The sequence below is a fragment of the Erigeron canadensis genome, chromosome 8 (assembly GCF_010389155.1).
Source record: "Erigeron canadensis isolate Cc75 chromosome 8, C_canadensis_v1, whole genome shotgun sequence".
NCBI classification, from domain to species: domain Eukaryota; kingdom Viridiplantae; phylum Streptophyta; class Magnoliopsida; order Asterales; family Asteraceae; genus Erigeron; species Erigeron canadensis.
In genome coordinates this window covers 26337217-26361846 of record NC_057768.1, presented here as the reverse complement: position 1 = coordinate 26361846, position 24630 = coordinate 26337217, and the positions used below count along the sequence as shown (strand labels likewise).

Here is a 24630-nt window from a genome sequence, read left to right as displayed (position 1 = left end):
CCAGACTGTGAAAAACCAGATATTAAAGCAAAGCATACTACTTACATGCACATTAGGATCAAAACCGTATCTTAAAAAATACCCATGAATTTCCTGACCAATTTCCAGCAAGCTAGAACATGTCAAACCAATAAAAGCCCTTCCACGGTATTCCCATCAGGCTGGTTCCCAGTCTTCTCATTACTAAAAAAAATGTACCTGTTCACCCAATACCCAGTCTTTCGGAACAAGCATGTAAAATTCAAGCTAATGTGAAATTATCAAGCTTTATTTCTGAAGTTAAAATTTGTTTAGACATTGTGAACCCATCAAGCAAATGATGGGTATGGGCATAAGCTCTAATAACTTAGTTCCAAAGATAGACAGTTGTTTCTTTGCTATGAGTATGCTGAAATGGTTATAATGTGGCTGTGTTTTTTCTTCTCTGGCCGGTATTAATTGGTGCTGCTATAAGGATGTCATGTCCCAATATTGTATTATTTTAAAGAACATTGCAGTCTTGATGTCAGAGTTGACTTTTGGAAGTCAAAGATTAACTTTTTTTTGGAGTAATGCTACCTTTTAGGACGTTGGTTTGGGCTAGTGATAAAATGAAATTTTGTTATTGCTGGAACGGTCACTTGGATATGTTATGGCAAAAGAGTATTGAAGAGTATTATATCTTGTTTGCTGTGTTGACTTTTCTGGTCAACACTATATTTACTTCTTTTGATGAGAATTATAGGCTATTTTTGGTAGAAATCTTGGCTTGGACTAGCGCTAAAAGGAGATTTTTTTTTCTGAGTGTTTTTGTTGGATTGGGGAATTATTTTAGGCTGTAGTGTAGTAGATTACAATGCTAGCTGCAGGGTTGACTTTTAAAAGTCAAAGGATCATGTTTGCTTGTTATTTGAGTAGGCTGCTCAAGATGTAGTAGGTAACATGAATTTCCTGGCCACATTTCCAGCAAGCTGGAACACGTCAAACCCGAAAAATTATGTTATGTTGAACAAGGTGGCCTGTCCAGTCACTTAGTTGGTTAATCTCCTGCATCACGGGTCTCCTTTATTTACTATGAGGGGCCCGTGAGGGCATTTCCTTGTACTTACTTTCTTTACTTTAATGCAGTTTTCCTTTCATGAAAAAAAAAGGTGGTAATAGTGATTTGTATATTATATGTATCAGTGAAAAAGCTTTTACTTTATAATATTGAACAAGGTGGTTTTTCAGTTCAGGGGAGAAATAATCATAAATTATGTTATGTTGTACGGAATCTATACAATTTGTATATTATATTTGTGTAATCGATTATTGGATACATATCTTTGTATGCATATGAGTTTTTTTTTTTTTCATTTCGATTATGTATCTGAGTATCAATCATTGAATACATATCTTTTTATTCATATGGTTTTTTCCATTAACAAGCTGACCAATTTTGCAGGTAAAATGGTCTGGAGTAGTGAGGTCACAACGCTTCACTACTCCATTTGTGGATGAGATGTATGATCGGCTTAAAGAGACTTTGAATGATTATGAGGTCATTATATGCCGGTGGCCAGAATATACTTTCGCTTTGGAGAATGTATGTCTTAAATTTGCATCAACTATGTTTGCTAGCAACGTCTTTCACATCACATATTTGTTATGTGTGAGTAGGTTGGGATGGGAGGAATTGCCTGAGTTTTTTGTTTAGTTAACCAATTTCGGCCAATGATTATTTAATAATTTAGAGGTGAAATAACCAGATTTGGAAACTGGTCATTTAAGATTTCAATAAAATTATACATGATTACTGTTTTAATAATTTATTTGTGAGTTCCATTTGTATGACCCAATCTATAACAGCTGATTTCAATAAAATCTTAGATGATTTTTTAATAATTACTATTAATAATTTATTTTGTGAGTTCCATTTGTATGACCCAATCTCTTAAAAACAACTTATTATGACCCAATCTATAACAGCTGATTTTTTGATGTCTATATGTATAATTTTACATAATTGCTTTAATTAAAGCACATCCAAATTTATTTTGTGACTTCCATTTGTATGAGCTAGAGGGATCTGAAAGTGATTATGACCCCCTCTTAACTTGATTGAGTAAAATAGACACGGGATCCACAAAATGGTAATGGAACGAATTGAATATCATCTCTCATGACTCGTTTTTCTAATTAAACTTTCGTCTTCATGAACAGGCGGTTGCTGATATTCAGAAGGCATTAATCGATGCTCTAGACAAACAATATGCAGATGTGGTAGCACCTTTGAAAGAGAATATGACACCCAAGAAGTTTGGGCTTAAGTTTGTACAAAAGCTTGCCAAACGAACCACAAATCCTTATGCGGTGCCTCCTGAGGTTTGTCTAGTTTTGTGTATGCAGTTTAAATATCATCTTGAAAAAGTTCCGAGTTTGTTATTTTCAACAGTACTTCACAATTTCAGCGTTTGTATAAAGAATAATGAACAAAATGTATCAATCTTTTTGTGAAGTTTCAAGCAGTTCATGCCACGGTCATGTACAAAATAAAATCCACTTGACTTCGGAGTAATGATATAGTCATACATGGGCGGTGGCAAAGTAGGCAGTTTGGGTAATAGATCAAAATTGTGTGGATTGACTTGTTAACGCTAACTGTCTTCTTTTAATTAATTAAGATTGAGTTATTAAATATGATTTTATAAGAGGTTATTAATGCTTGAGTATACTTTGGGGAGATTTTTAAACCTTCAAAATTTAGTATTAGCTTTACCCATTTGACCTGTTACAGAAAAACATGAAAGGAATGAATTTGTTTTCTGATATCATAAATATATCAATTTATTCTAGCATTAAATCATATTTGTTTCTTTAGCTTGGCATTCTCTTGAACTCGATGAAGAGAATGTTGGATGGGTTGCGTCCTAAAATTGAGCTCCAATTGAAGTCATGGGGTTCGTGTTGTATTCCTGATGGTGGGAATGTAGCACCTGGCGAACGTTTAAGTGAAGTCACCGTGATGCTTAGATCCAAGTTTAGAAATTATCTTCAAGCAGTTGTTGAGAAGCTTATGGAGAATGTGAGTGTTCTTTTATCATTCTATCTTTTTGATTTGAAAATTGAAGTATATTAACTTTTGTTAATGGTTATCTGTTTAGTTATAAGCGATAATGGGTCAGGCCGATTAAAAAAAATGTATCTAGAAAGCATATAGGGCAAACGGGTCTGAAATCACCGGAAATTTAACTATAACTCACGAGATCTGTTATACTATTTCTATTCAAATGGCTAAATTATGTTTGAATAATTTCATTTGTAGTCATGTTTGACGCAATAATTTTTTGTATGTTTAATTTTAATCTTTTTTGGTCAAAATCTGCTTGTTTTGGTCTATTAATAATTTTGGCTTTCACCACTAATTTTCTTGGATTCATCTGGTACAGACAAGATTACAAAATGGTACAAAACTCAAGAAAATCCTTCAAGATTCGAAGGGAAGTTTGGCAGAATCTGAAATCCGATGCAGAATGCAACCCTTAACAGAGCAGCTAACAAATACTATTAATCAGCTCCACACAATATTTGAGACCCATGTTTTTATTGCATTATGCAGAGGATATTGGGACCGTATGGGACAAGTGAGTTTTAACATTTATACCAAAGAAATCAATAATGTAAAGGATAATACTTGCTATATCTTCATACGTACTTATTTTTTGCCTTTTTGGTTTCTTCAGGATGTTTTTGGGTTTTCTTGAGAACAGGAAAGAGAATCGTTCATGGTACAAAGGATCAAGAGTTGCCATTTCTGTAAGTTGCCTGATATCCCATGAGTTATGCAAATTTCAAGCTCACACCTTAATAAGGAAACAGTGCTTTATATATTTGATATATTTTTGATGCATTTGGTAACTCGTGGTATCATGAATACGCAGATTTTGGATGATACATTTGCATCACAGTTGCAGCAATTACTTGGGAACACACTTCAATATAAGGATCTTGAACCGCCAAGATCCATTGTTGAAGTGCAGTCAATGCTGTGCAAGGATGCTTCTAGTTACAAAAACGATGCATTTTACTTTTAGTAGCGGTTTTGCACATACATATAGGAAGATAGCTGATACTCTCGACTGGTGAGCATCAAAGGTCAAATTTTGCCGTTTTCACACACAATCCTCCCGTACCCTGCTATTTTTTGAGGTCGTTTCAATCAATGATCATGCGTAGTTATATCTAACAAGTATAGAAAAATGATTTTTATAGTTGTAGTGAATATTATAGAGATTCAAGAACCCGTAAATTGAATATAGTAATCCAATAATTGTTTTGTTCATTGTTTCTATTCCCGATGTTGTTTGCCCTTGTTAGGGACAGTATCTTTTCCCATGGCTGATATTGATGGTGAATAGCAAGATGTAACTTTTTGCTCAAAAGTTACCAGCCTGCATATATTCTAATGTTGAGAGTTGCTGTTGTTGATTTGCATCATTCTATATTTTTATCTACTGTTTATTTGGATTTGTCCTGCAATAATGAGAGGTGATGAAGTAGCCGTAAGCCCGCAAGTTCCTTTGTTTCTTATATTGAATTAAAATTGAGAAGTGTTGGTATCGATAATTGAACATGAGATACCAGTTAAATGTAGTAATGTTATTTCAGCCATTGTTTGTGAGAGCACAAAAGATAAAGTTTTTTGATAGAAAAAAAGGGATAAGTATCTTGTAATGTAACAAACTTTGAATAAATGTCTAATAACTAAAGTTGTGTGTATTGTATATAAATAACTCAAAAATAATGTTTATTGTATGTAAGAAAATGTGTTCAACCAATTAAAATCAAACAAGTGACACCTCTATATGGTTACCATGTATGTTTTCTTACATACAATAAACATTTTTTAGAGTTGTTTATATACAATATACAAAACTTTAGTTATTTCCTACTATAGACATTCGTCCAAAGTTTGTTACATTGCAGGATACTTATCTCTAGAAAAAAAGGATGTTATGAATTCGGCTAATAAAGTTAAATGTTATGAATTCGGCTCATAAAGTTAAATGTAGAAATATCTTTGTACCTGACATGTGAGGACATGTATGTTTTTAAAACCAACGTCCGAGAGGTTGCAAATTTGGACATGATCATTATAAATGAACATTAAATGATTTCGTAACCTTTTTCACACTGTCTAATTCATTGAAGGAAAGTTGAAGAAAAGGTAATTTTAGGAAAAATATCTTTGAGATCTCTTTCTTTTTTTCAATTCTCTACTCTAATATCAAAATTGTATTGTAATCTTTTTTTCTATAATCTACAACTCTAGATCATATATTAGTTGTATATTTTCATTTCATTCACTATTAGTAATGACATCATGTACTAACTGACTAAGTAAATATTATCATTGCTTTACTGTGAGTATGTCTCTTTTATGGAAAAGAACATATACACATGATACAAATCTAAATTTTTTATGATTACTTTCATTTCGATTAATCTTCTTATTCATTTCGATTAATGATAAACGCCTAATTCGTCTAATCTTAAAGTATGAAAACGAACATGTTTTGTGAATGTTAATAGACGATTAGGGCGTTTTTATGTTTGTTTAAGTGTTTCATGTCTTTGGTGACAAATTGAAGTTAAATGGATCATTAAGAAGTCAAGCAAAATCAAGAATCAAGTCAAGAAGTGTCAAGGCAAAAATCTGGAAAAGTGCCATTTCTAGAGGGCAGTCTGGGACGCCCTGGTGACCATCTGGGACGGCTGTATCTGTATACAAATCCGAATTTGGTGGTTATATTCTAATTTTCAGTTTATATTCCCTCATACACGACTTTGGGAGGTTACACTTCATATTTTCTCATCCCTGGGCAGTTTCCTAACGCACACAACACCCCAATTTCATCATCAATTCATATTTTCATGAAGATCAAAGCCTTAATTGAAGAATCAATGATGAAGATTATAGGCTAGGTTTTCTTTGATCATTCTCATGTGAACAATTATGTAAGACTTTTATGTTCAACCTTTCTCATAATCATGTTGGATTAGATGTTTAATTCTTAATTGTGTTTTGCATCTAATGTTGTTTGGATTTGAATGAATGATTACATGTTTATGACTTTGAATGAATTTCATCCATCTTTTGGTTCCAAATTATTGTTAATCATGGATTATTGAAAGAATCTCTCATGAACTTGTAATTCTATTTTAATGAATTGAAAATCTAGTTGTGTCAATTCCTCGGTTTTTCATTATCGTGAATCATTACAACCGATTACTTTAGTTCTTAAATTCATTCATTCCAAACATTATAACGAATCATGTCTATGTGATTTCCAACGAATATAAGTTAGGTTACATATTTGAAAGCATAATTGAGAGCATGAGAATGATCTACTTTGTTAATTGAAATATTTTGTTAAGTTTATGCTCAATTTTAGTTTTAATCAAACAAATTAATCAATCAATCGATTTTAAGTTCATGTCTAGTTTAATTAATTTTATAGAATTGTTTAACACTTTTCCTTGATTCCCTGTGGATACGATACTCGACTTACCCTGGCTAATTAGTGGTAATTAGTTTTATTTTTGATCGGTTCAATGACATTGATCAATTAATCTTTTTATTCTTATAATAACTGTAAACACAGATGTTTCACTCTTGATATGCAGAAGTAATCAATTAATCGATATTGAAAATGGTTCAAATATTTGTTACAGCCTTATTTAAACTACGTTTGTGTATGCACTTTTGTAAGAAAGACTTATGGGATGGGTTTAGGGACCAGTTTATAAGTATTTTAAAGAATGGCTAGGCTAAAATGATTGACCACTGACAGTTGTCATTCACAATTTTGTTATCTTCAAATTTGAAACAATAATTGAATTGAAATGTCGACTGCAAACAAAGACTTCAATCAGATCAATCATTCTTTTCTTTCCACAACATCCTAAATTAGTAAATTTTGTTAGCTTTCACAAAAGAATGGTTGAAATAGTTCTTTCTGTGTTGCTCCCTGTCGTTTTTGAGAAGCTGGCTTCTGCAGCTATGAACAAGTTTGCTGATCGCTCCAAGGAAATTCATACAGAGCTCAAAAAATGGAGAACTGTATGATGAAAAAGTTAATCTTGGTTTGACTGTGAAAGATAAAAGGTTGTCACAAGATATAAACAATAGAAATTACCAGACCTCTTTATTATCCCTTGGTAATGTTGGACGTGATGCTGAAAAGAATATTCTGCTCCAGAAGTTGTTAGCTGATCAAGAACCAACAGTTAATCAAAAAAACTTTAGCATCGTGCCCATTGTGGGTATGGGTGGGATCGGAAAAACCACTCTTGCTAGACTTTTATATAACGAGCCAAAGGTCAACCAACACTTTGAACTCAAGGCTTGGGTTTGTATCTCACATTATTTTGATTGCTTCAATATAAGCAAAGTTATCTTTGAAGCTACAGCAAGTGAAGAAAAGAAAGAGAAGAAATTCACAGATCTAAATTTGCTTCAAGAAGCTCTTAGAGATCAACTTACAGGGAAACGATTTCTACTAGTTTTGGATGACGTGTGGAGCGAAAAGGTTGAAGATTGGGATACCTTAGTGCCTCCATTTCATGCAGTGGCTCCCGGAAGTAAGATTATCATCACAACTAGAAAGGAAAAACTGATCCAACAGTTAGGAAACGATAATCCATACCATCTGAATAAGTTGTCACCTGAAGATGCTTTGTCTTTGTTTGCTCAGCATGCACTGGTTGCAACTAACTTTGATTCCTATCCAACACTCAGATTATATGGTGAGGGCATCATGCAAAAATGTGATGGATTGCCTTTGGCTTTAAAATCACTTGGAAGTTTATTGAGGACAAAAATAAATGAAGAAAAATAGAAGGACTTGCTAGAAAGTGAGATATGGAGTTTAAAAGATGATGGTGGTATCCTTCCCGCTCTTCGACTGAGCTACCTTGATCTTTCTCCCTATTTGAAGCAATTATTTGCTTACTGATGCTAATTCCCTAAGGATTACGTGTTTGACAAGGAGGACTTGATTCTATTATGGATGGCGGAGGGGTTTTTGCTTAAATCATGTACTAGTAAGTCAATGGAATACTTGGGTGAGGAATACTTTGATGAGTTGATTTCAAGGTCATTTTTTCAGCATGTGCCTAACGATGAATCGTTCTTCGTGATGCATGACCTGATGAATGATTTGGCTAAATCTGTTGCCGGAGAGTTTTTTATAAGGTTAGACATTGAAATGAAAAATAAAATTCAAGACGTGCCATAGTTCAACAAAGTACCGACACATGTCCTTTGTTCGTGAGAAATTTATGACTCTCAAAAAGTTCAAGGCAATTGAAAGAGCTAATAGTTTGAGAACGGTTTTGGCAGTGCCAGTTGTGGTGAGAGATGGCTCGTGGGAGAGATTCTACCAATCCCATAAGATTTTGGTTCACCTACTTCCCAGGTTACCGTTGTTAAGGGCTCTTTGCTTGAGTAATTTAGAGATAGACGAGTTACCAGAGTCCGTTGGTGGTTTGAAGCACCTGCGGTATCTTAATTTATCTCAAACTCGAATCACACATTTACCAGATAATGTTTGTAATCTTTATAACTTACAAACATTGATCGTGTTTGGCTGTGAGGAGTTGAAGGAGTTGCCTCACAACTTCTTGATACTAAGAAATTTACGACATTTTGACATTAGGGACACCCCGCTTTTGAAGAACTTGCCATTAGGTGTTGGCGAGATGAAAAACCTACAAACTCTCTCCAAGATCAGTATTGGGGGAGAACACGAGTTTCCAATAAGCGGGCTAAAGAACTTGAAGAATCTTCGCAGGAGAGTTTGCCAATGGGCTAGAAAAATTGCAAAACATTGATCAAGCACGGGGTGCAAACTTGTCACAAATGAAGCTTAGTGAGTTAGTGATGGAATGGAGTGATGTGTTTGACGGGTCTGGAAAGCAAAAACTTGAAACGGAAGTCTTGGATGTGCTTATGCCTCATAGTCATGATTTGAAAAAACTAAAAGTTGTGTCATATGGGGGTATAAAGTTTCCAAAGTGGGTTGGGGAATCCTCATTTTGTAAATTGACAGTTGTTCGTATGTATAAATGTAGAAACTGTGCGTTTCTGCCACCACTTGGGAAACTACCATCACTGAAGAAGTTGTCTATTGAAAGCATGGATGATGTGAAAGAGGTTAGTTTAGAGTTTTTGGGGAATGGTGGTGCAACATTCCCTTCACTTGAGATTCTAAGATTGAATAGTATGCCACGGTGGGAGGTATGGTCGGTGAATGTGTCGGGTTTTACAGTGTTTCCATGCCTTAAAGAGCTTCATATACAATACTATCCTAGAATGGCACGATGGGAGGTGTGGTCAACCAATGTCGGGGTTATAGTGTTTTCATGCCTTCAAGAGCTTGTTGTAAGGCGGTGTCCTAAATTGGTTAAAGTCTCACTTGAAGCATTACCTTCATTGAGGGATCTATAAATAAGCAAATGTGGTAATGGTGTATTGAAAAGCCTGGTTGGTGTAGCTTCATTAGTCAACAAGTTGAGTATATCGGGTATATCAGGACTTAGTGATGAGGTGTGGGGCGGTGTTGTACAATATCTTGGTGCCGTTGAAGATTTAAGTTTTTGGGGATGTAAACAAATAAGGAACTTGTGGGAATCAAAAGAAGGAGAGACATGTAAGGAGATTCTTGTCAATTTAAAAAAATTGTATATAAATCGGTGTGAGATATTGGTAAGAATCGGAGGAAGAGAGAAAGAGGTGGAGGAGGAGGAAGGGGGCAACCTCCCAACATCTCTCAAGATGTTAACAATATGTGATTGTAAGAATCTGAAGTATCTGAGTTGTCTAAAGAGCATTGAAACCTTGGAGATTGATGGTTGTGAGGATTTAGATCATTTGAGTTGTCCAACCAACAATATTCAAAAGTTGAGAATAAGTGATTGTAGGTCAATTACACTTGTCTCTTTCCCAACAGAAGGAGGAGGAGGGGGATGACAGAAGCTTGAGTCACTTGATATAAGGGAATGTAACTCAGAATTGGAGAAGGAGATGGAAAAAAAGAGGTTAATAATGTTCAACAACACCACAACCACCATGCCAATTCTTGAACTTCTACGCATACGTAATTGGGAAAATCTTAACTCAGTAACGAAATATACAACAAGTTTCATTCGGCTCATAAAGTTGGAAATAGGACATTGTGGGAGAATAGAGTCATTCCCTGATTTGCCGAATCTTGTGTCATTAAAGGATCTCACAATTTGCAATTGTCCAAGTATGGATGGTCCTCCTCCTCTTCCTCTTAGGAGCAGTGGTGTAAGTCCAATTTGGCCTCCCAAATTGGATTCCTTAAGTATAGGGAAGTTGAAGAGACCCATATCAGAATGGGGCCCACTCCCAACCTCACTCGTTGAACTAAATCTATGGGGTGGATTTGGATCATCATCATCAGCAGAAGAAGAAAAAGAAGACGTCAAGAGTTTCCCAACTTCCTCACTTCTAATTCCTTATTCACTATCATCATATCTATCATATCTTACATCACTTGAACTATGGGATTTTAAGAGAATGGAAAAATTATCATCGGAGGGACTCCAACTCCTCACCTCCCTCCAACATCTCTTCATTGAAGATTGCCCAAAGTTGAAAGATCTACCCGAAGCGTTGATGTGTTTTTTCTAGTCTTAAATTTATGAACACGAAATACCTAGCTACTGACTACTACACACTTGCGGGCAGTGAACCCGTTTGTATGCAATATAGTTGACTTGGTAAACCGAGGTCGAACACAAGGACTTAATAAGCAATTGTCACAGTAAAATGATTCAGATAAAAGGGGGGTTTTGTGACCGAATTGTCACGTTGCAAAGTTAGTGAGAAAAGTCAGTAATCCCGTAGGATTAATCGCAAAAGAATATTTGATTGGTGAATCTCAACACAAATTTAAAAGGAACACCTACTTGGGTCAGCTCACATGTCAATCATCGGGTCTAAATATTACTTGCATTTGTTGAACGACTCAAAAAGTAGACAAGATGAACTCCCGTTATACTTGAAACTTTAACTACTCAAAAGATAATTATTGCTCCCGCACTTAATTTCTCCTCTAAACAGTTAAGCATTAAATTCCTGAGTTGATTTTATGATTTAATCTTTTGAAAGCTTTCTCCCGAACTGCTTATTCGCCTAATCAGATCCCTCTATCATAGACGTTTACACATTCAAAATGAATTTAATTGTTTTTAATCTTTATCGTTGATTTCTCCCCAACTCCAACGATTTCAGGTTAATTATAGACCGATTAACCATTTCATAAATCAATTGACAATGACATAGATTTCTCCCGAACTTCTAATTACAATTATCAATCAATTAATATAAAAGTTGAAAACAATATTTAAATCCAAATAAATGTGGATCTTCGATTGAACATATAAACCTTGTTCAACATTCACAAGCAACATCAATTCGACCCTATGACATGCTTACTGCCCAAGCGGGTGCTAAAGATTTAGCTATTCATATTAGAAATGCAAGAACAAACAAATAGAGAGGAAATCATATTATACCAAATGAATGATGATAATCCGGTAGCAATGATGATTACAATCAAAAGCTGAAAATGATCGAAACCCTAATCACTTGGTTGCTCCAAAGTATTCCTAAGTATGAGAAAATCATCAAAATTGTGTTATCCCCTCGTCCAAAAGTGCAGAACCCTAACTAGTCCTTTGTACAAAACACGCGTGTAACGGCCGTTAGTGGGCTAACGGCCGTTAGTATTATACTTGAGGTCTAACGGGGGTTACTGGGGTAACGGCCGTTAGTATTTAGTTGATTTCTAACGGCCGTTAGTTCTTTAACTGCCAGTTACAGGAGAAACCACAAACCACCTATGTAACGGCCGTTACTGGGCTAACGGCAGTTACAATTTCCAGAATTCGTTTTCTTCGTCTTTCGCTCGATTTCACCCGAATCTTTCTCCCGTTTCTTCCTTAACTCATCAAAATCGACCAATTCATTCGTCTAATCAATTTCCAACCTGAAAACACTCAACACACCTTCAAATCATCGAAAGTTGGATATAAAACTATCAAAATGACGAATAATTGGTTCTAAAGTCACGTGGAAAATGGTATAAAATATGACACATCAAGCGTTGTTGCCTTCACTTTTGAGTTTGAGAATAGTCAATTGCTATAATGAAGAACTAAAAGAAAAGATGATGAGTAAAAGAGGTTCTTATTGGCCCCTGCTCTCCCATATCCCCAGAGTCTATATACTATGAGAAATTATAAAGGTAACGTCCCTCTTATTGGCCACTCAACACTCTATTATTTTTTATAAACCAAGCTTGTTTTTGTTGAGATTTACCGTTGTAAATCCAAAACATAATGATTTTTATTTTAGATCTTGTTAATTCAAGTCAGAGATATCTTCTCATTAATTCCGATGATAGAAATTAAAATGATTTTGAGTTTGACTTATAATTAATATATAAATTATATTGTGTTAATTTTTTGCAGTTGGATACATACATCTCAACAGCAAGTTTATGTTTCTTTTTTGTCATTGCTTCAAGGATTGCAGGTTTCTACTTTTAAATTCTATTATGTATCTCCCACTTGAATAGCTCCTCTCATGAATTTTATTATATATGTTTGTCCAAACTATATTTTATTTTTGGTCAAAAACCAGGAATTGGGACCACCATCGATGTGTTTAACAGTTGGCCCGACCCAAAACTCAGTATGGGTTTCTGGAAACGGTTGTAGTTCAAATCTATGTGCAGAGAAACTAACAAGTATTAGAGCTTATCCTTCACATATTAATAGGTGTTTTATAGATATATGCACTTCTATATCCGTAACTTTTAAGATACTTGACTACCCTCCTATCACATGCATGTAATCACATACTTATATCTTTTATTGTGACAAACCAATCAATAATATGACATCAAAGCTAGTTACCCTGTTCTAGGTGATATGTGGTGCATCTATGCTTGTAGGATTTAGTACTTGTTGTATCTCGATCCAGCTAGTCCCAAGAATGCATGTCCGTATAAACCAAGACTTTCTATTATTTAAATTGTAAGAAACAATGTTTATCTTCTACACCAGCTCAAAAACCTTGATCCCCTACTCCAAGAAACCGCATTTTGAATACATGTTCTGTGTCTAGGTTATGGCGAATGTCATAACCATCTATCTCAATGATTGGTGACAAAACTACCAGTTGTGCGGTAACAGCAAGTAAAGTAACAGTAAGTATGGAATCCGGCTTTCTTTCATTTTCCTGAAAGAAACCAACGTCTTACGATATCAATGCAGACCAGGTTAATAAACCACCAAATACAAAACACCCCGAATGCAGACAACTACATCTTGAGTACATACTAACAGGCATACTACTTACATGCGCATTAAAATCAATCCCGTTTCTCAAACAATACTAATGAATTTCCTGGCAAATTTCCAGCAAGCTAGAATATGTCAAACCCGATAACAACCCTACCACGGTACACTCATCAAGCTGGTTCCCATTCTACTCATTACTATAAACGACTGTTTCAGCCAATACCCACAACTTCCATATCCCAAAATCTTCGTATTATACAATACCAAGTCGCGTTCGTTAACCTATCAAAACACCACAATTCGAGTCCTGTCCCATATAAGAAACAATCACTTGACCGTGCACAACAAGAGCATCAAGATCAAGTCTTTCGGAACAAGCACCTAAAATGCAAAACTATTAGGCTTTACCTCTTAAGTTAACATTTGTTTGAACAGTGAAAACCCATCAAGAAAATGATGAGTTTGAGCATAAGCTCTAATAATGGAGTTCCAAAGATGGACCGTTTGTGTGAGGCATTTCATCAAACAGTTTGTGGGCAGAGATGTTACTGTCTGATATTGATTTACATTATACAATATAGTAGTGATACCATTTCTTTACACCCAAGGGGAGTAGTTAAATGAATATTAATTCTCACCATCCTGTGTTTATTTGCAGTCGTCCTACGAAAATGAGAGACGTTGATAAATACATTTTTTTTCACCAACAAATTGATGAACACAATTTTTTTTCTTTCTAATTTATGACACCATATTTTTTTTTTTTGTAAAGTTAGTTTCGATTCGGACGTGCTGGACCCTTCTCATGGGAAATATCTTAGAGATGAGAAACCCAATACTCGAACCCGAGACCTTGGGAAAAACTCACATTCGAGGCCCACATAGTGCATTTAAAAGATACCACTGGCCAACCCAATATAATAATTGATGATATTTGGCGCCTACGTGGAAAGTAAACTAATCTATATCTATATCTATATTATCTTATAAAGCATTTTGCTTTTTTTTTTTTAAATCTCAAAAGATGATTTGAACTATTTAAATTACCCTCCTTCTTTATTAACTAATTTAAACATCTCTACCTAATACCCTTAAATCTTAACCACTCATATTTTTTCTCTCCTCAAATCTCAGCCACTCATTTTTTATTTTTCTCTCTCCTTCGTAAATATTTTATTCCTCTAATTTATTTAAAATCTTTTATCTCAAAAATCATATATTGATAAATTATAAAAATTCCGAGTACGGAGCCCGTCCGGCTAAGGCATTTGGCTATCACACTATATGACTTATCACCTTCTATGACTTATCAGCCCACCATATCAATGATGGAACAAGTAAACAATCATAGAGTACAAGTGGTTATTTATTTAGTACACGTTTAAGATTTTATGAAGAAAGTGTCATGTACATGATGTGCACAGTTCCTATTTTCTAGTTATTATCTATTGAATAAGTCGTGGTACGTTGAGTCTATAGTAGTGGCTTTATGCTAGCCTATTTTTATCTCTTTTATCAGTTAGGTAGTTTTGATGCATGTTCTCTTGTAAGCCTATATAAAGGCATCTCGTTTTTTAATTCAAGTATCAAATTTAGAGTGTCAATTTTATCATATTTACTCTATTAAATTGGTATCAGAGCTCTGCTTTTGATCCTTGAGTGAGAAACAGTGAGAGAAAACAAACAAAATGAGTGAAGAAAAATTGAAGGTGCCATTGTTTGATGGTCACTATGAACATTAGAGTGAAATAATGGAGAATTTGCTTAGAGCAAAAAAGTTATGGCACTTGATCGAGCCAGGCATTCGAGAGCCAGAAACCGGAGTTGCTGTGAATGACAACCAGAGAAAGAAACTTGAAGAATTAAGAGCACAGGATTTGAATGTGAAACATTATCTCTATCAATCCATTGATAGAATAACGTTTGAACAAATCCTGGATAGAAGTTCTTCACAGGCTATTTAGCATGAAGAAGAGATTTGCTGGTAGTGAACGAGTTAAGAGGTCCAATCTTCAAAGGCTGCGAAGAGACTTTGAAATTCTGGAAATGAAGATGAATGAGACGATAGTAGATTATTTTGGTAGAGTATTGTCAGTTGCAAATCAGATGTGGAGCAACGGAGAAACAATGGCAGATGTTAAAATTGTTGAAAAGATACTAAGGACTTTGAGCGAAAAGTTCTTATATGTGGTGGTGTCAATCGAAGAATCCAACGATGTTGAAAAAATGACTGTGGATGAGTTGGAGAGTACGCTGTCAGTCCATGAGAAAAAGTTTAAAAGGGCTGAAAGGGACGAAGAACAAGCGCTGAAAGTTGAAGAATTCTCCAGTAGCCGTGGTCGTGGAAGAGGCCGAGGTGGACCAGGTGGTTATAGAGGTCGGGGACGTGGTAGAGGTAGATTGTCCTACAACAAAGAAACTGTAGAATGTTACAAGTGTCATAAGCTAGGACATTTTCAGTATGAGTGTCCACAATGGAAGGAGACAAATTATGTGGAAGGTGACGATGATGAAGAAATGATGCTGATGGCTGTTATCGATTCGGAAGGTGATGAAGAAGATGTTCAGGGAATGAAAGAAGAGACAACATTCATGGTACAGGCCAATGGAGAAAAACGAAGCAATTTATGGTTTCTTGATTCGGGTTGCTCGAACCATATGTGCGGAATTAGGGAGAAATTTTCAAGTTTCGATGATACTGTTACACACACAGTCAAGCTTGGAAATAATACAAAATTAAATGTTCAAGGAAAGGGTAGTGTGAAGATCACATGGAATGGAAGTGTTTATGTCATACAAGAAGTGTACTATATTCCTGATTTGAAGAATAACCTTTTAAGCATTGGTCAATTACAGCAGAAAGGGTTATCCTTCTTAATTCAGTCTGATTGGTGCAAGATATTTCATCCCAATCGTGGCCTCATCATTCAAAGTAAAATGACCAAGAATAGTTTATTTCCCATAGCCGAAGACAGCAAAAATGGTGAGGGTGCATGTGAAGAAAGATGTATGTATATTGAGGATACATACAACATATGGCATATGAGATATGGTCATTTAAGCAAAACTAGTTTTGAGAAGATGCAGAATAAGGAAATGGTAGTGGGCATTCCAAAACTCAAGATTGAGAATAATGTATGCACACACTGTTGTTTTGGAAAACAACACAAAGAGGCGATTCCAAAGCGAAGTCAGTGGCGAGCAAAAGACAAGCTTGAGCTTATTCATTCGGACATTTGCGGTCCAATCTCTCCCACATCGAACTCTGGAAAGAGGTATATCTTAAGCTTTATTGATGATTTTTCAAGAAAAGGGTGGTTATATTTGCTTGTTGAGAAATCTGAGGCATTCGAATGTTTTAAGCTTTTCAAGAAGAGGGTAGAGGTACAAACAGGTAAGATGATTAAGTGTCTACGTACAGATAGAGGAGGAGAATTTCTCTCCAAATCGTTTTCTAACTTCTGTGCAGAAAATGGTATACGGAGACAGTTGACTACTAGTTTCACACCGCAACAAAATGGTGTGGTGGAGCGCAAGAACAGGAGCGTAATGAACATGATAGTCACTATGCTCGTCGCCAAGAATATGCCGAAGATATTTTGGGACGAGGCTGCCACTTGGACGTACCATGTCTTGAATAGAAGTCCAACTAAAGCCTTATCAGATGTGACACCCCAGGAGGTATGGTCTGGAACTAAACCTCTTGTTGATTACTTTCGGGTTTGGGGTTGTATTGCTCATGTACATGTTCCAAAGGAGAAAAGAACTAAGTTGGATGATAAGAGTATTACTTGTATTCTCATGGGCATAAGTGATGAATCCAAGGCATATCGACTTCTAAATCCAAAAACAATGGAGATCATTGTTAGTAGAGATGTCATTTTTGAAGAATGCAAGGAATGGGAATGGAAGAAAGAGCCCAGTGTGCAGGATGCTTTTGAGTTGATGTGGGGAGATAAGAATGAAGGTCAAGATGGATGGCAAACTAGTGATGACGAGGATTTGAACAGTGGCGATGAAGAAGGCATAAACGGTGGCGATAACGAGGTAGCAAATGAACTAATTTACCCAATTTGACTAATGTTGGTGAATCTAGTCATGCTGCAGGAGTAAGGGAGGGTCGACAAAGACGACCTCCACAACATCTTAGCGACTATGTCACAGGCGAAGAAGAGATAAATTCTGTTGAAGCCACTATAATTGTCCAAGATCCTGATACGTATGAAGAGGCATGCACGCATGAACACTGGAGACGTGCAATGGATGCAGAGATTGAAGCAATTCACAAAAACCAAACATGGAGTCTTGTGGTGCTACCACCTCGGACCAAATGTATTGGAGTTAAGTGGGTATACAAGACCAAAGTTAATGAGAAAGGAGAGATAGAGAAGTATAAGGCCCGTCTCGTCGCCAAGGGATGTTTTCAAGAGCACGGAGTTGATTACACAGAAGTTTATGCTCCGGTAGCAAGAATGGATACGATACGAATGATGGTTGCTGTTGCTGCACAAAGAGGCTGGAATTTGTACCAGATGGACGTCAAATCAGCGTTCTTACATGGTACACTTGATGAAGATGTATACGTTTATCAACCCGAAGAATATGTGATAAAGAATGAAGAAGACAAAGTGTATAAATTCAAGAAGGCTCTTTATGGGTTAAAACAGGCTCCACGAGTGGAGCCTCGTTTAGTCGCATTGAATCATATTTTATCAAGGAAGGTTTTACAAGGAGTAGCAGCGAACACACCTTATTCTTGAAAAAGAATGATCGAGGTAATATTTTATTTATCAATGTTTATGTAGATGATAATCTTATCTACACAGGAGATAATGAGATGTTAGTTGAGTTCAAGAAGTCTGATGAGCGAGTTCGAAATGACAGATTTAGGGAAGATGCGCTATTTTCTGGGTATTGAGGTTTTTCAAACTTCTCGTGGAATCCACATTTCACAGCATAAATATGTTAATGAAGTTTTGAAAAGGTTTGATCTCGAGGAGTGTAACCCAATTCAAAACCCGATGGTTCCGGGAATCAAACTTACTGCAGACGATGAAAGTGGAAGGGTAGATGTTACTCGTTTCAAACAAGTGGTAGGGAGCCTAATGTATGTCACTGTAACTCGACCCGACATACAATTTGCGGTAAACATGGTGAGTCCATTCAGCGCTGCTCCCACAGAAAGTCACTATGCAGCAGCAAAAAGGATTATAAGATATTTGAAGGGAACTACAGATTTGGGCATTTGGTATGATCGTGGAGGAGAAAAGAAACTGGAGGTCTATACTGACAGTGATTTCGCTGGAGATGTCGATAGCAGAAAGAGCACGTCGGGCTATGTTTTTATATGGAATGGTGGTGCGTTTGCTTGGTCATCAAAGAAATAAGATGTTGTTGCTCTATCTTCAACAGAAGCAAAGTATGTAGCAGCGGCCATGTGTGCTTGTGAAGCTATATGGGTTAAGGAAATGTTTGAAGAAATGGGCATGGGTTTAACAGATTGCATAGTAATTAAATGTGACAACACGTCAACCATTAAGTTGTCAAAAAACCCTGTTTTTCATGGAAGGTGCAAACACATTGGAGTAAGGTTTCATTTCCTACGAGACCTTGTTAAGGATGGCACAATCACTTTGGAACATTGTGGAACAAATGAGCAGGTGACAGATATGTTAACTAAACCAATTAGCAAAGATCAGTTTATCAAGTTAAGAGAGAAGATGGGCTTGTGTTCGTTAAAGAGCAAACTTGATAAAATCAATTCAGTCAAGTTTGAGGGAGGGATTGATGGAACAAGTAAACAAGCATAGAGTACAAGTGGTTATTTATTTAGTACACGTTTAAGATTTTATGAAGAAAGTGTCATGCACATGATGTGCACAGTTCCTATTTTCTAGTTATTATCTATTGAATAAGTCGTGGTACGTTGAGTCTAGAGTATTTGATTGAGTCTAGAGTAGTGGCTTTCTGCTAGCCTATTTTATCTCTTTTATCAGTTAGGTAGTTTTGATGCACGTTCTCTTGTAAGCCTGTATAAAGGCATCTCGTTTATTAATTCAAGTATCAAATTTAGAGTGTCAATTTTATCATATTTACTCTATTAATCAACGCCGCATTGCGCTGGTATGTAATGTGAAATTCACCTTTTTTATGAAATTACTAAACTAATTATGTCACTCACTTAGGCAGGCTTGTCAACGTGGTTAGTTCGAAGATTCAGATCGACATTCACTTTCAAATTCTACTCTTTTGGGCCCGCGCTGAATCTCAGTGAATCAACATCCATCCAGGTTTAAACTTTTCATTTTCATGTTCGATCAGATTGCATCTATATGTATATATAGCTCTTAAACTTTTTATTTTCATGTTCGATTAGTAACATTTGTTATGCATCTATATTATTGTAATATACTGTAATATATAGCATTCATTGTATACTGGTATGTATGTGGCAGTCATATTAAAACAACCCATAAGAATGTGCAAAATGTATCAACTTGGAGGGATTAATATAAAACAACTCATAGATATAATTTATCTATATCAGTTGTTATCCCAAATGAGTGATTTTTGTTAAAACGGAAAAAAGGAGCAAATTCATATTAAACCCCAAACTGTACCCAACTAGCAAAATACTAGAGAGGAAGCAGAAGAGTAAAAGTTAGAAAAACCCATATGAATAACTTTATCATTTTAAAATGAATTTGTGAGATTGCCACTTGACATCAAATAATCTCAGATACAGAGACATTGCCTGCTTTCAGCAGCTTCAAAAACCCATTAATATCTTTATCATTTTTGAAACAAAAGACTGAAGTACTTTTTGTCATGGCAATGACTTGCACTATAAACGAACGTTGAATGATTCTTTCGGTCTAGCTGCATGTGCACGCCCCCCCTCTTCTTTTTTTTTTTTTTTTGTGTGCGTGTTCATCCACATTTTGTCTTTTTCTTTTGCTCTCACTCTTTTTTTACTCAAAACAAACGGGTAGAATCATTGTTGTCTGCCACATTTTGTATATTTACTATTTACATTTGTCCAATGGGTCATTAAAAACTCGTTTTAGCAGCATGAAATGCGCAAAAGAATATATAGTAATAATATACTACTAATAAAAAGTTGACCATAACAAATGAGTCTTGTTAAGTTGAACCACTGAAATCATCCATATATTATTACAAACTTAACTTTACTATTCTCATTCACATCAATCAATCTGTTTCCAATCTCACTCTAAAACATACAACAACAAGAACAACATAACTATGGCTGAAATCATTCTGTCTGCCGTGCTCCCAATTGTTTTTGAGAAGCTAGCCTCTATAGTCGCTAACAAGTTTGCTGATCGCTCCAAGGAAATTGATTCCGAGCTCAAGAAATGGAACGCGTCCTTGGTCCAGATCAGCAAGCTTCTTAGTGATGCTGCCGAGAGAGAAATAAAAGACGAAAGCGTGAAGCATTGGCTGAATCGTCTCCGACATTTGGCATATGACATTGACGACGAACTCGATGCTTTAGCAACTGATGCTGCTATGCATTGTGAGCTCACTCATGATCAGGAACCTCCAAGAAACATAGCCAGCAAGGTAAAAAAGCTAATCCCAACTTGTTGCACTGCATCATCATCATCATCACCATCATCAACTACCAAGGTGCATTATAAAAAATTAAATGAAATTACCACCGAGTTACAAAAACTGTATGATGAAAAAGATGATCTTGGTTTGACTATCAAAGGTAAAAGGTCGTCACAAGATAAAAACAGAAGTTATCAGACTTCTTTGTTAACACCTGGTATTGTTGGACGTGATGCTGAAAAGGACGTTCTGCTCCAGAAGCTGTTGCCTGATCATGATGAAGCAACAGCTAACCAATACAACTTTAGCATCGTACCCATTGTTGGTATGGGTGGGATGGGCAAAACCACTCTGGCTAGACTTTTGTATAACGAACCAAAAGTCGAGAAATACTTTGAACTCAAGGCCTGGGTTTGTGTCTCAGATGAGTTTTCTGATAGCTTCAAAATCAGCAAACTTATCTATGAATCCGTAGGCGGTGATCAAGAGAAGAAATTCCAAAATCAAGATATGCTTCAACAAGCGCTTAATAATAAACTTTCTGGGAAACGATTTCTGCTAGTTTTGGATGACGTGTGGAGCGAAAAGATTGAAGATTGGGATACATTAGTGCCTCCATTATATGCGGTGGCCCCCGGAAGTAAGATTATCATGACAACTCGAACAGAAAAATTGACCCAACAGTTGGGATGTGATGACCCGTTCTATTTGAATAAGCTATCAGACGGCGATGCGTTGTCTTTGCTTGCTCAGCATGCACTGGGTGCAAATAACTTTACTTCATTTCCAAAGCTCAGGTCATATGGTGAGGGCATCGTGCGAAAATGTGGTGCTCTTCCTTTGGCTATAAAATCTCTTGGAAGTTTGTTGAGAAGCAAGAAAAAAAATGAAGAAAAATGGAAGGAGATGCTGGAAAGCGAGATATGGAGTTTAGAAGATGATGCTGGTATTCTTCCAGCTCTTCGACTGAGCTACCTTCATCTTTCTGCACATCTCAAGCATTTATTTGCATACTCATGCTTGTTCCCTAAGGATTACGTGTTTGAGAAGGAGGACTTGATTCTCCTATGGATGGCGGAGGGGTTTTTGCTTGGATCAAGATCTAGCTTGTCAATGGAATGCTTGGGTGAGGAATACTTTGATGAGTTATTGTCAAGGTCATTTTTTCAGCATGTGCCTGACGACGAGTCGTTATTCGTGATGCATGACCTCATGAATGAGTTGGCCACATCGGTTGCCGGAGAATTCTTTACAAGGTTAGACGTTAATTTGAAGAATACAAATGAAAAGCTAGGTTTGAAAAAGTACCGACATATGTCCTTTGTCCGTGAGGAATTAATATCTCTCAAAAAGTTCAAGACAATTGAAAAGCCTAATGCTTTAAGAACATTTTTGGTAGTGCCAGTTGTGGCGAGAGATGACTCATGGAAGAGATTCTACCCATCCCAACAAATTTTGGTCGACCTACTTCCGAGTATGCCATTGTTAAGGGCTCTTTGCTTGAGTAAGTTAGAAATAGACGAGATACCAGAGTGTGTTGGTGGGTTAAAACACCTGCGCTATCTTAATGTATCCTTAACTCCAATCACACATTTACCCGACAGTGTTTGCAATCTTTATAATTTGCAAACATTGATTGTGTTTGGCTGTGAGGAGCTGAATGAGTTGCCCAAAAACTTCCTGAAACTTAAAAATCTACGACATTTTGATGTCAGAGACACTCCTCTTTTGAAGAACATGTCGTTAGGTGTTGGCGAGATGAAAAACCTGCAAACTCTCTCCAAGATAAGTATTAGGGAAGAGAACAAGTTTCCAACAAGCGGGCTAAGGAACTTGAATAATCTTCGCCGCAAAGTTTGCATTGATGGGTTAGATAAATTGCAAAACATTGATCAAGCAGGGAAGCTGAACCTGTCACAAATGAAGCTTAGTGAGTTAGTGATGGAATGGAGTGATGACTTTGATGGGTCTCGAAAACAAAGCCTTGAAACAGAGATCCTGGTCCTGGATGTGCTTAAGCCTCATAGCAGTAATTTGAAAAATCTTAGAGTTGTGTCATATGGGGGCACAAAGTTTCCAAAATGGGTTGGGGATTCCTCGTTTTGCAAATTGAATGTTGTTTCTTTGTCTAACTGTAGAAATTGTTTGTTTATGCCACCACTTGGGCAGCTGCCATCGTTGAAGCAGTTGTTCATTGATAGCATGGATTATGTGAAAGAGGTAGGTTCAGGGTTATTCGGGAATGAATTTCCAGCTTTCCCTTCACTTGAGATTCTATCGTTTTGTAATATGCGACGATGGGAGGAATGGTTAGTCAATGCGGTGTTTCCACGCCTTGAAGAGCTTCGCATAAATAATTGTCCTCATATGGAACGATGGGAGGTGAATGCCGATGTTATAGTGTTTCCATGCCTTGAAAAGCTTGATGTAAGTTGTTGTTCTAATTTGGTTAAAGTCTCACTTGAAGCATTACCTTCTTTGAGGGTTCTGAAAATAAACTATTGTAATGATGGAGTACTGAAAAGTCTGGTTGGTGTAGCTTCATCAGTAACCAATATGACAATGGCGAATATATCAGGACTTAGTGAAGAGGTGTGGGGTGACATTGTACAGTATCTTGGGGTTCTTGAAAAATTAAGCATCGAGTGTTGTTATGGACTAAAGAATTTGTGGGGATCAGAAGAAGCAGATGCATGTAAGGAGGTTCTTGGTAATTTAAAACAGTTGAATATATTTCAATGTGAGAAATTGGTGAGAATAGGAAGAGGAGGAGAGAAAGATGAGGAGAGGAGCAACCTCCCAACATCTCTTAGGATGTTAAAGATAATGTCTTGCGATAAGCTGAAGCATTTGAGTTGTCCTGACAGCATTGAAACCTTAGACATCCAGGGTTGTCGGAATTTGGAGCATTTGAGCTGTCCAGCCAATACCATTCAAAAGTTGACAATCAATGCTTGTGGGTCAGTAACAGTAACATCTGCCTCCTTCCCAGCAGGAGGGGGAGAAGGAGGATGGAAGAAGCTCAAGTCACTTGAAGTTTTACGCATATGGTCCATGGGGCCAGAAAATCTGATATCAATGACGAAAGCTACATGTTTCCTTCGGAAGCTCGTGAATTTGGAAATAGAATATTGTGGGGGAATAGAGTCATTCCCTGATTTGAAGGATCTAGTGTCGTTAAAGCATCTAAGAATCTATGAGTGTAAAAGTATGGATGGTCCTCCTCCACTTGTTGGAAGTGGGGTTTGGCCTTCTAATTTGGATTCCTTAGATATAGGGAGGTTGAAGAGGCCCATATCAGAATGGGGCCCGCTCCCCCCCTCGCTCGTTCAACTAAATCTATGGGGTGTATATAACGGATATCAATCAGAAGAAGAAGAAGAAGATGTCAAGAGTTTCCCAACCTCCTCACTTCTTCCTCATTCATTATCATCATCTCTTACTTCACTTGGTTTAGGATGTTTTAAAAGAATGGAAAGAATATCAGAGGGACTCCAACACCTCACCTCCCTCCAACATCTCTCCATTTGGATGTGCCCAAGGTTGAAAGATCTACCAGAAACTCTGTTGCCTACACTTTTGAGTCTGGAAATAAGAAATGGCCTAAATGAAGAACTGAAAGAAAAGATGACGAGTAGAGGAAAATCCTATGGGCCCTTTCTCTCCCATATCCCCAAACTCGAAGTCTTCATATAA

General features: G+C 36.5%; 4 protein-coding genes across 5 annotated transcripts; all 4 read left to right on the top strand.

Annotated features, from left to right (window-relative positions):
* Positions 1-1022: 1022 nt before the first annotated feature.
* On the top strand, positions 1023-4300 carry LOC122580159. 2 transcript variants are annotated; one of them, XM_043752431.1, is made up of 7 exons: positions 1023-1080; positions 1424-1564; positions 2182-2343; positions 2840-3043; positions 3408-3602; positions 3702-3774; positions 3900-4300. In XM_043752431.1, exons 2-6 carry the CDS (start codon positions 1481-1483, stop codon positions 3720-3722), a joined length of 666 nt encoding a protein of 221 aa, XP_043608366.1. In that variant the 5' UTR covers positions 1023-1080; positions 1424-1480; the 3' UTR covers positions 3723-3774; positions 3900-4300. The 2 variants fall into 2 exon arrangements, with proteins under 2 accessions (XP_043608366.1, XP_043608364.1); XM_043752429.1 differs by lacking the exon at positions 1023-1080 and having other exon boundaries at positions 1334-1564.
* Positions 4301-6958: 2658 nt separating this feature from the next.
* On the top strand, positions 6959-7859 carry LOC122610511 (putative disease resistance protein RGA4). The gene is made up of 2 exons (XM_043783495.1): positions 6959-7081; positions 7221-7859. The coding sequence occupies exons 1-2, from the start codon at positions 6959-6961 to the stop codon at positions 7857-7859; spliced, it is 762 nt and encodes a 253-aa protein (XP_043639430.1).
* A 10374-nt stretch (positions 7860-18233) lies between these two features.
* Positions 18234-18743, top strand: LOC122610509 (secreted RxLR effector protein 161-like). The gene has a single exon (XM_043783494.1). It carries the CDS (start codon positions 18234-18236, stop codon positions 18741-18743), a length of 510 nt encoding a protein of 169 aa, XP_043639429.1.
* Positions 18744-20622: 1879 nt separating this feature from the next.
* LOC122610508 (putative disease resistance RPP13-like protein 1) lies at positions 20623-24630 on the top strand. The gene has a single exon (XM_043783493.1). The coding sequence runs from the start codon at positions 20623-20625 to the stop codon at positions 24628-24630; it is 4008 nt and encodes a 1335-aa protein (XP_043639428.1).

Excerpts from the sequence above, each read along its gene's own strand:
- LOC122610509 (XM_043783494.1), top strand. The coding sequence starts at position 18,234 with ATGACAGATTTAGGGAAGATGCGCTATTTTCTGGGTATTGAGGTTTTT.
- LOC122610511 (XM_043783495.1), top strand. The coding sequence starts at position 6,959 with ATGGTTGAAATAGTTCTTTCTGTGTTGCTCCCTGTCGTTTTTGAGAAG. Across the intron at positions 7,082-7,220 it reads AGCTCAAAAAATGGAGAACT|AAGTTGTTAGCTGATCAAGA; the intron begins GTATGATGAAAA and ends ATTCTGCTCCAG.
- LOC122580159 (XM_043752431.1), top strand. The coding sequence starts at position 1,481 with ATGTATGATCGGCTTAAAGAGACTTTGAATGATTATGAGGTCATTATA. Across the intron at positions 3,044-3,407 it reads TTGAGAAGCTTATGGAGAAT|ACAAGATTACAAAATGGTAC; the intron begins GTGAGTGTTCTT and ends CATCTGGTACAG. Across the intron at positions 3,603-3,701 it reads ATTGGGACCGTATGGGACAA|GATGTTTTTGGGTTTTCTTG; the intron begins GTGAGTTTTAAC and ends TGGTTTCTTCAG.
- LOC122610508 (XM_043783493.1), top strand. The coding sequence starts at position 20,623 with ATGGCTGAAATCATTCTGTCTGCCGTGCTCCCAATTGTTTTTGAGAAG.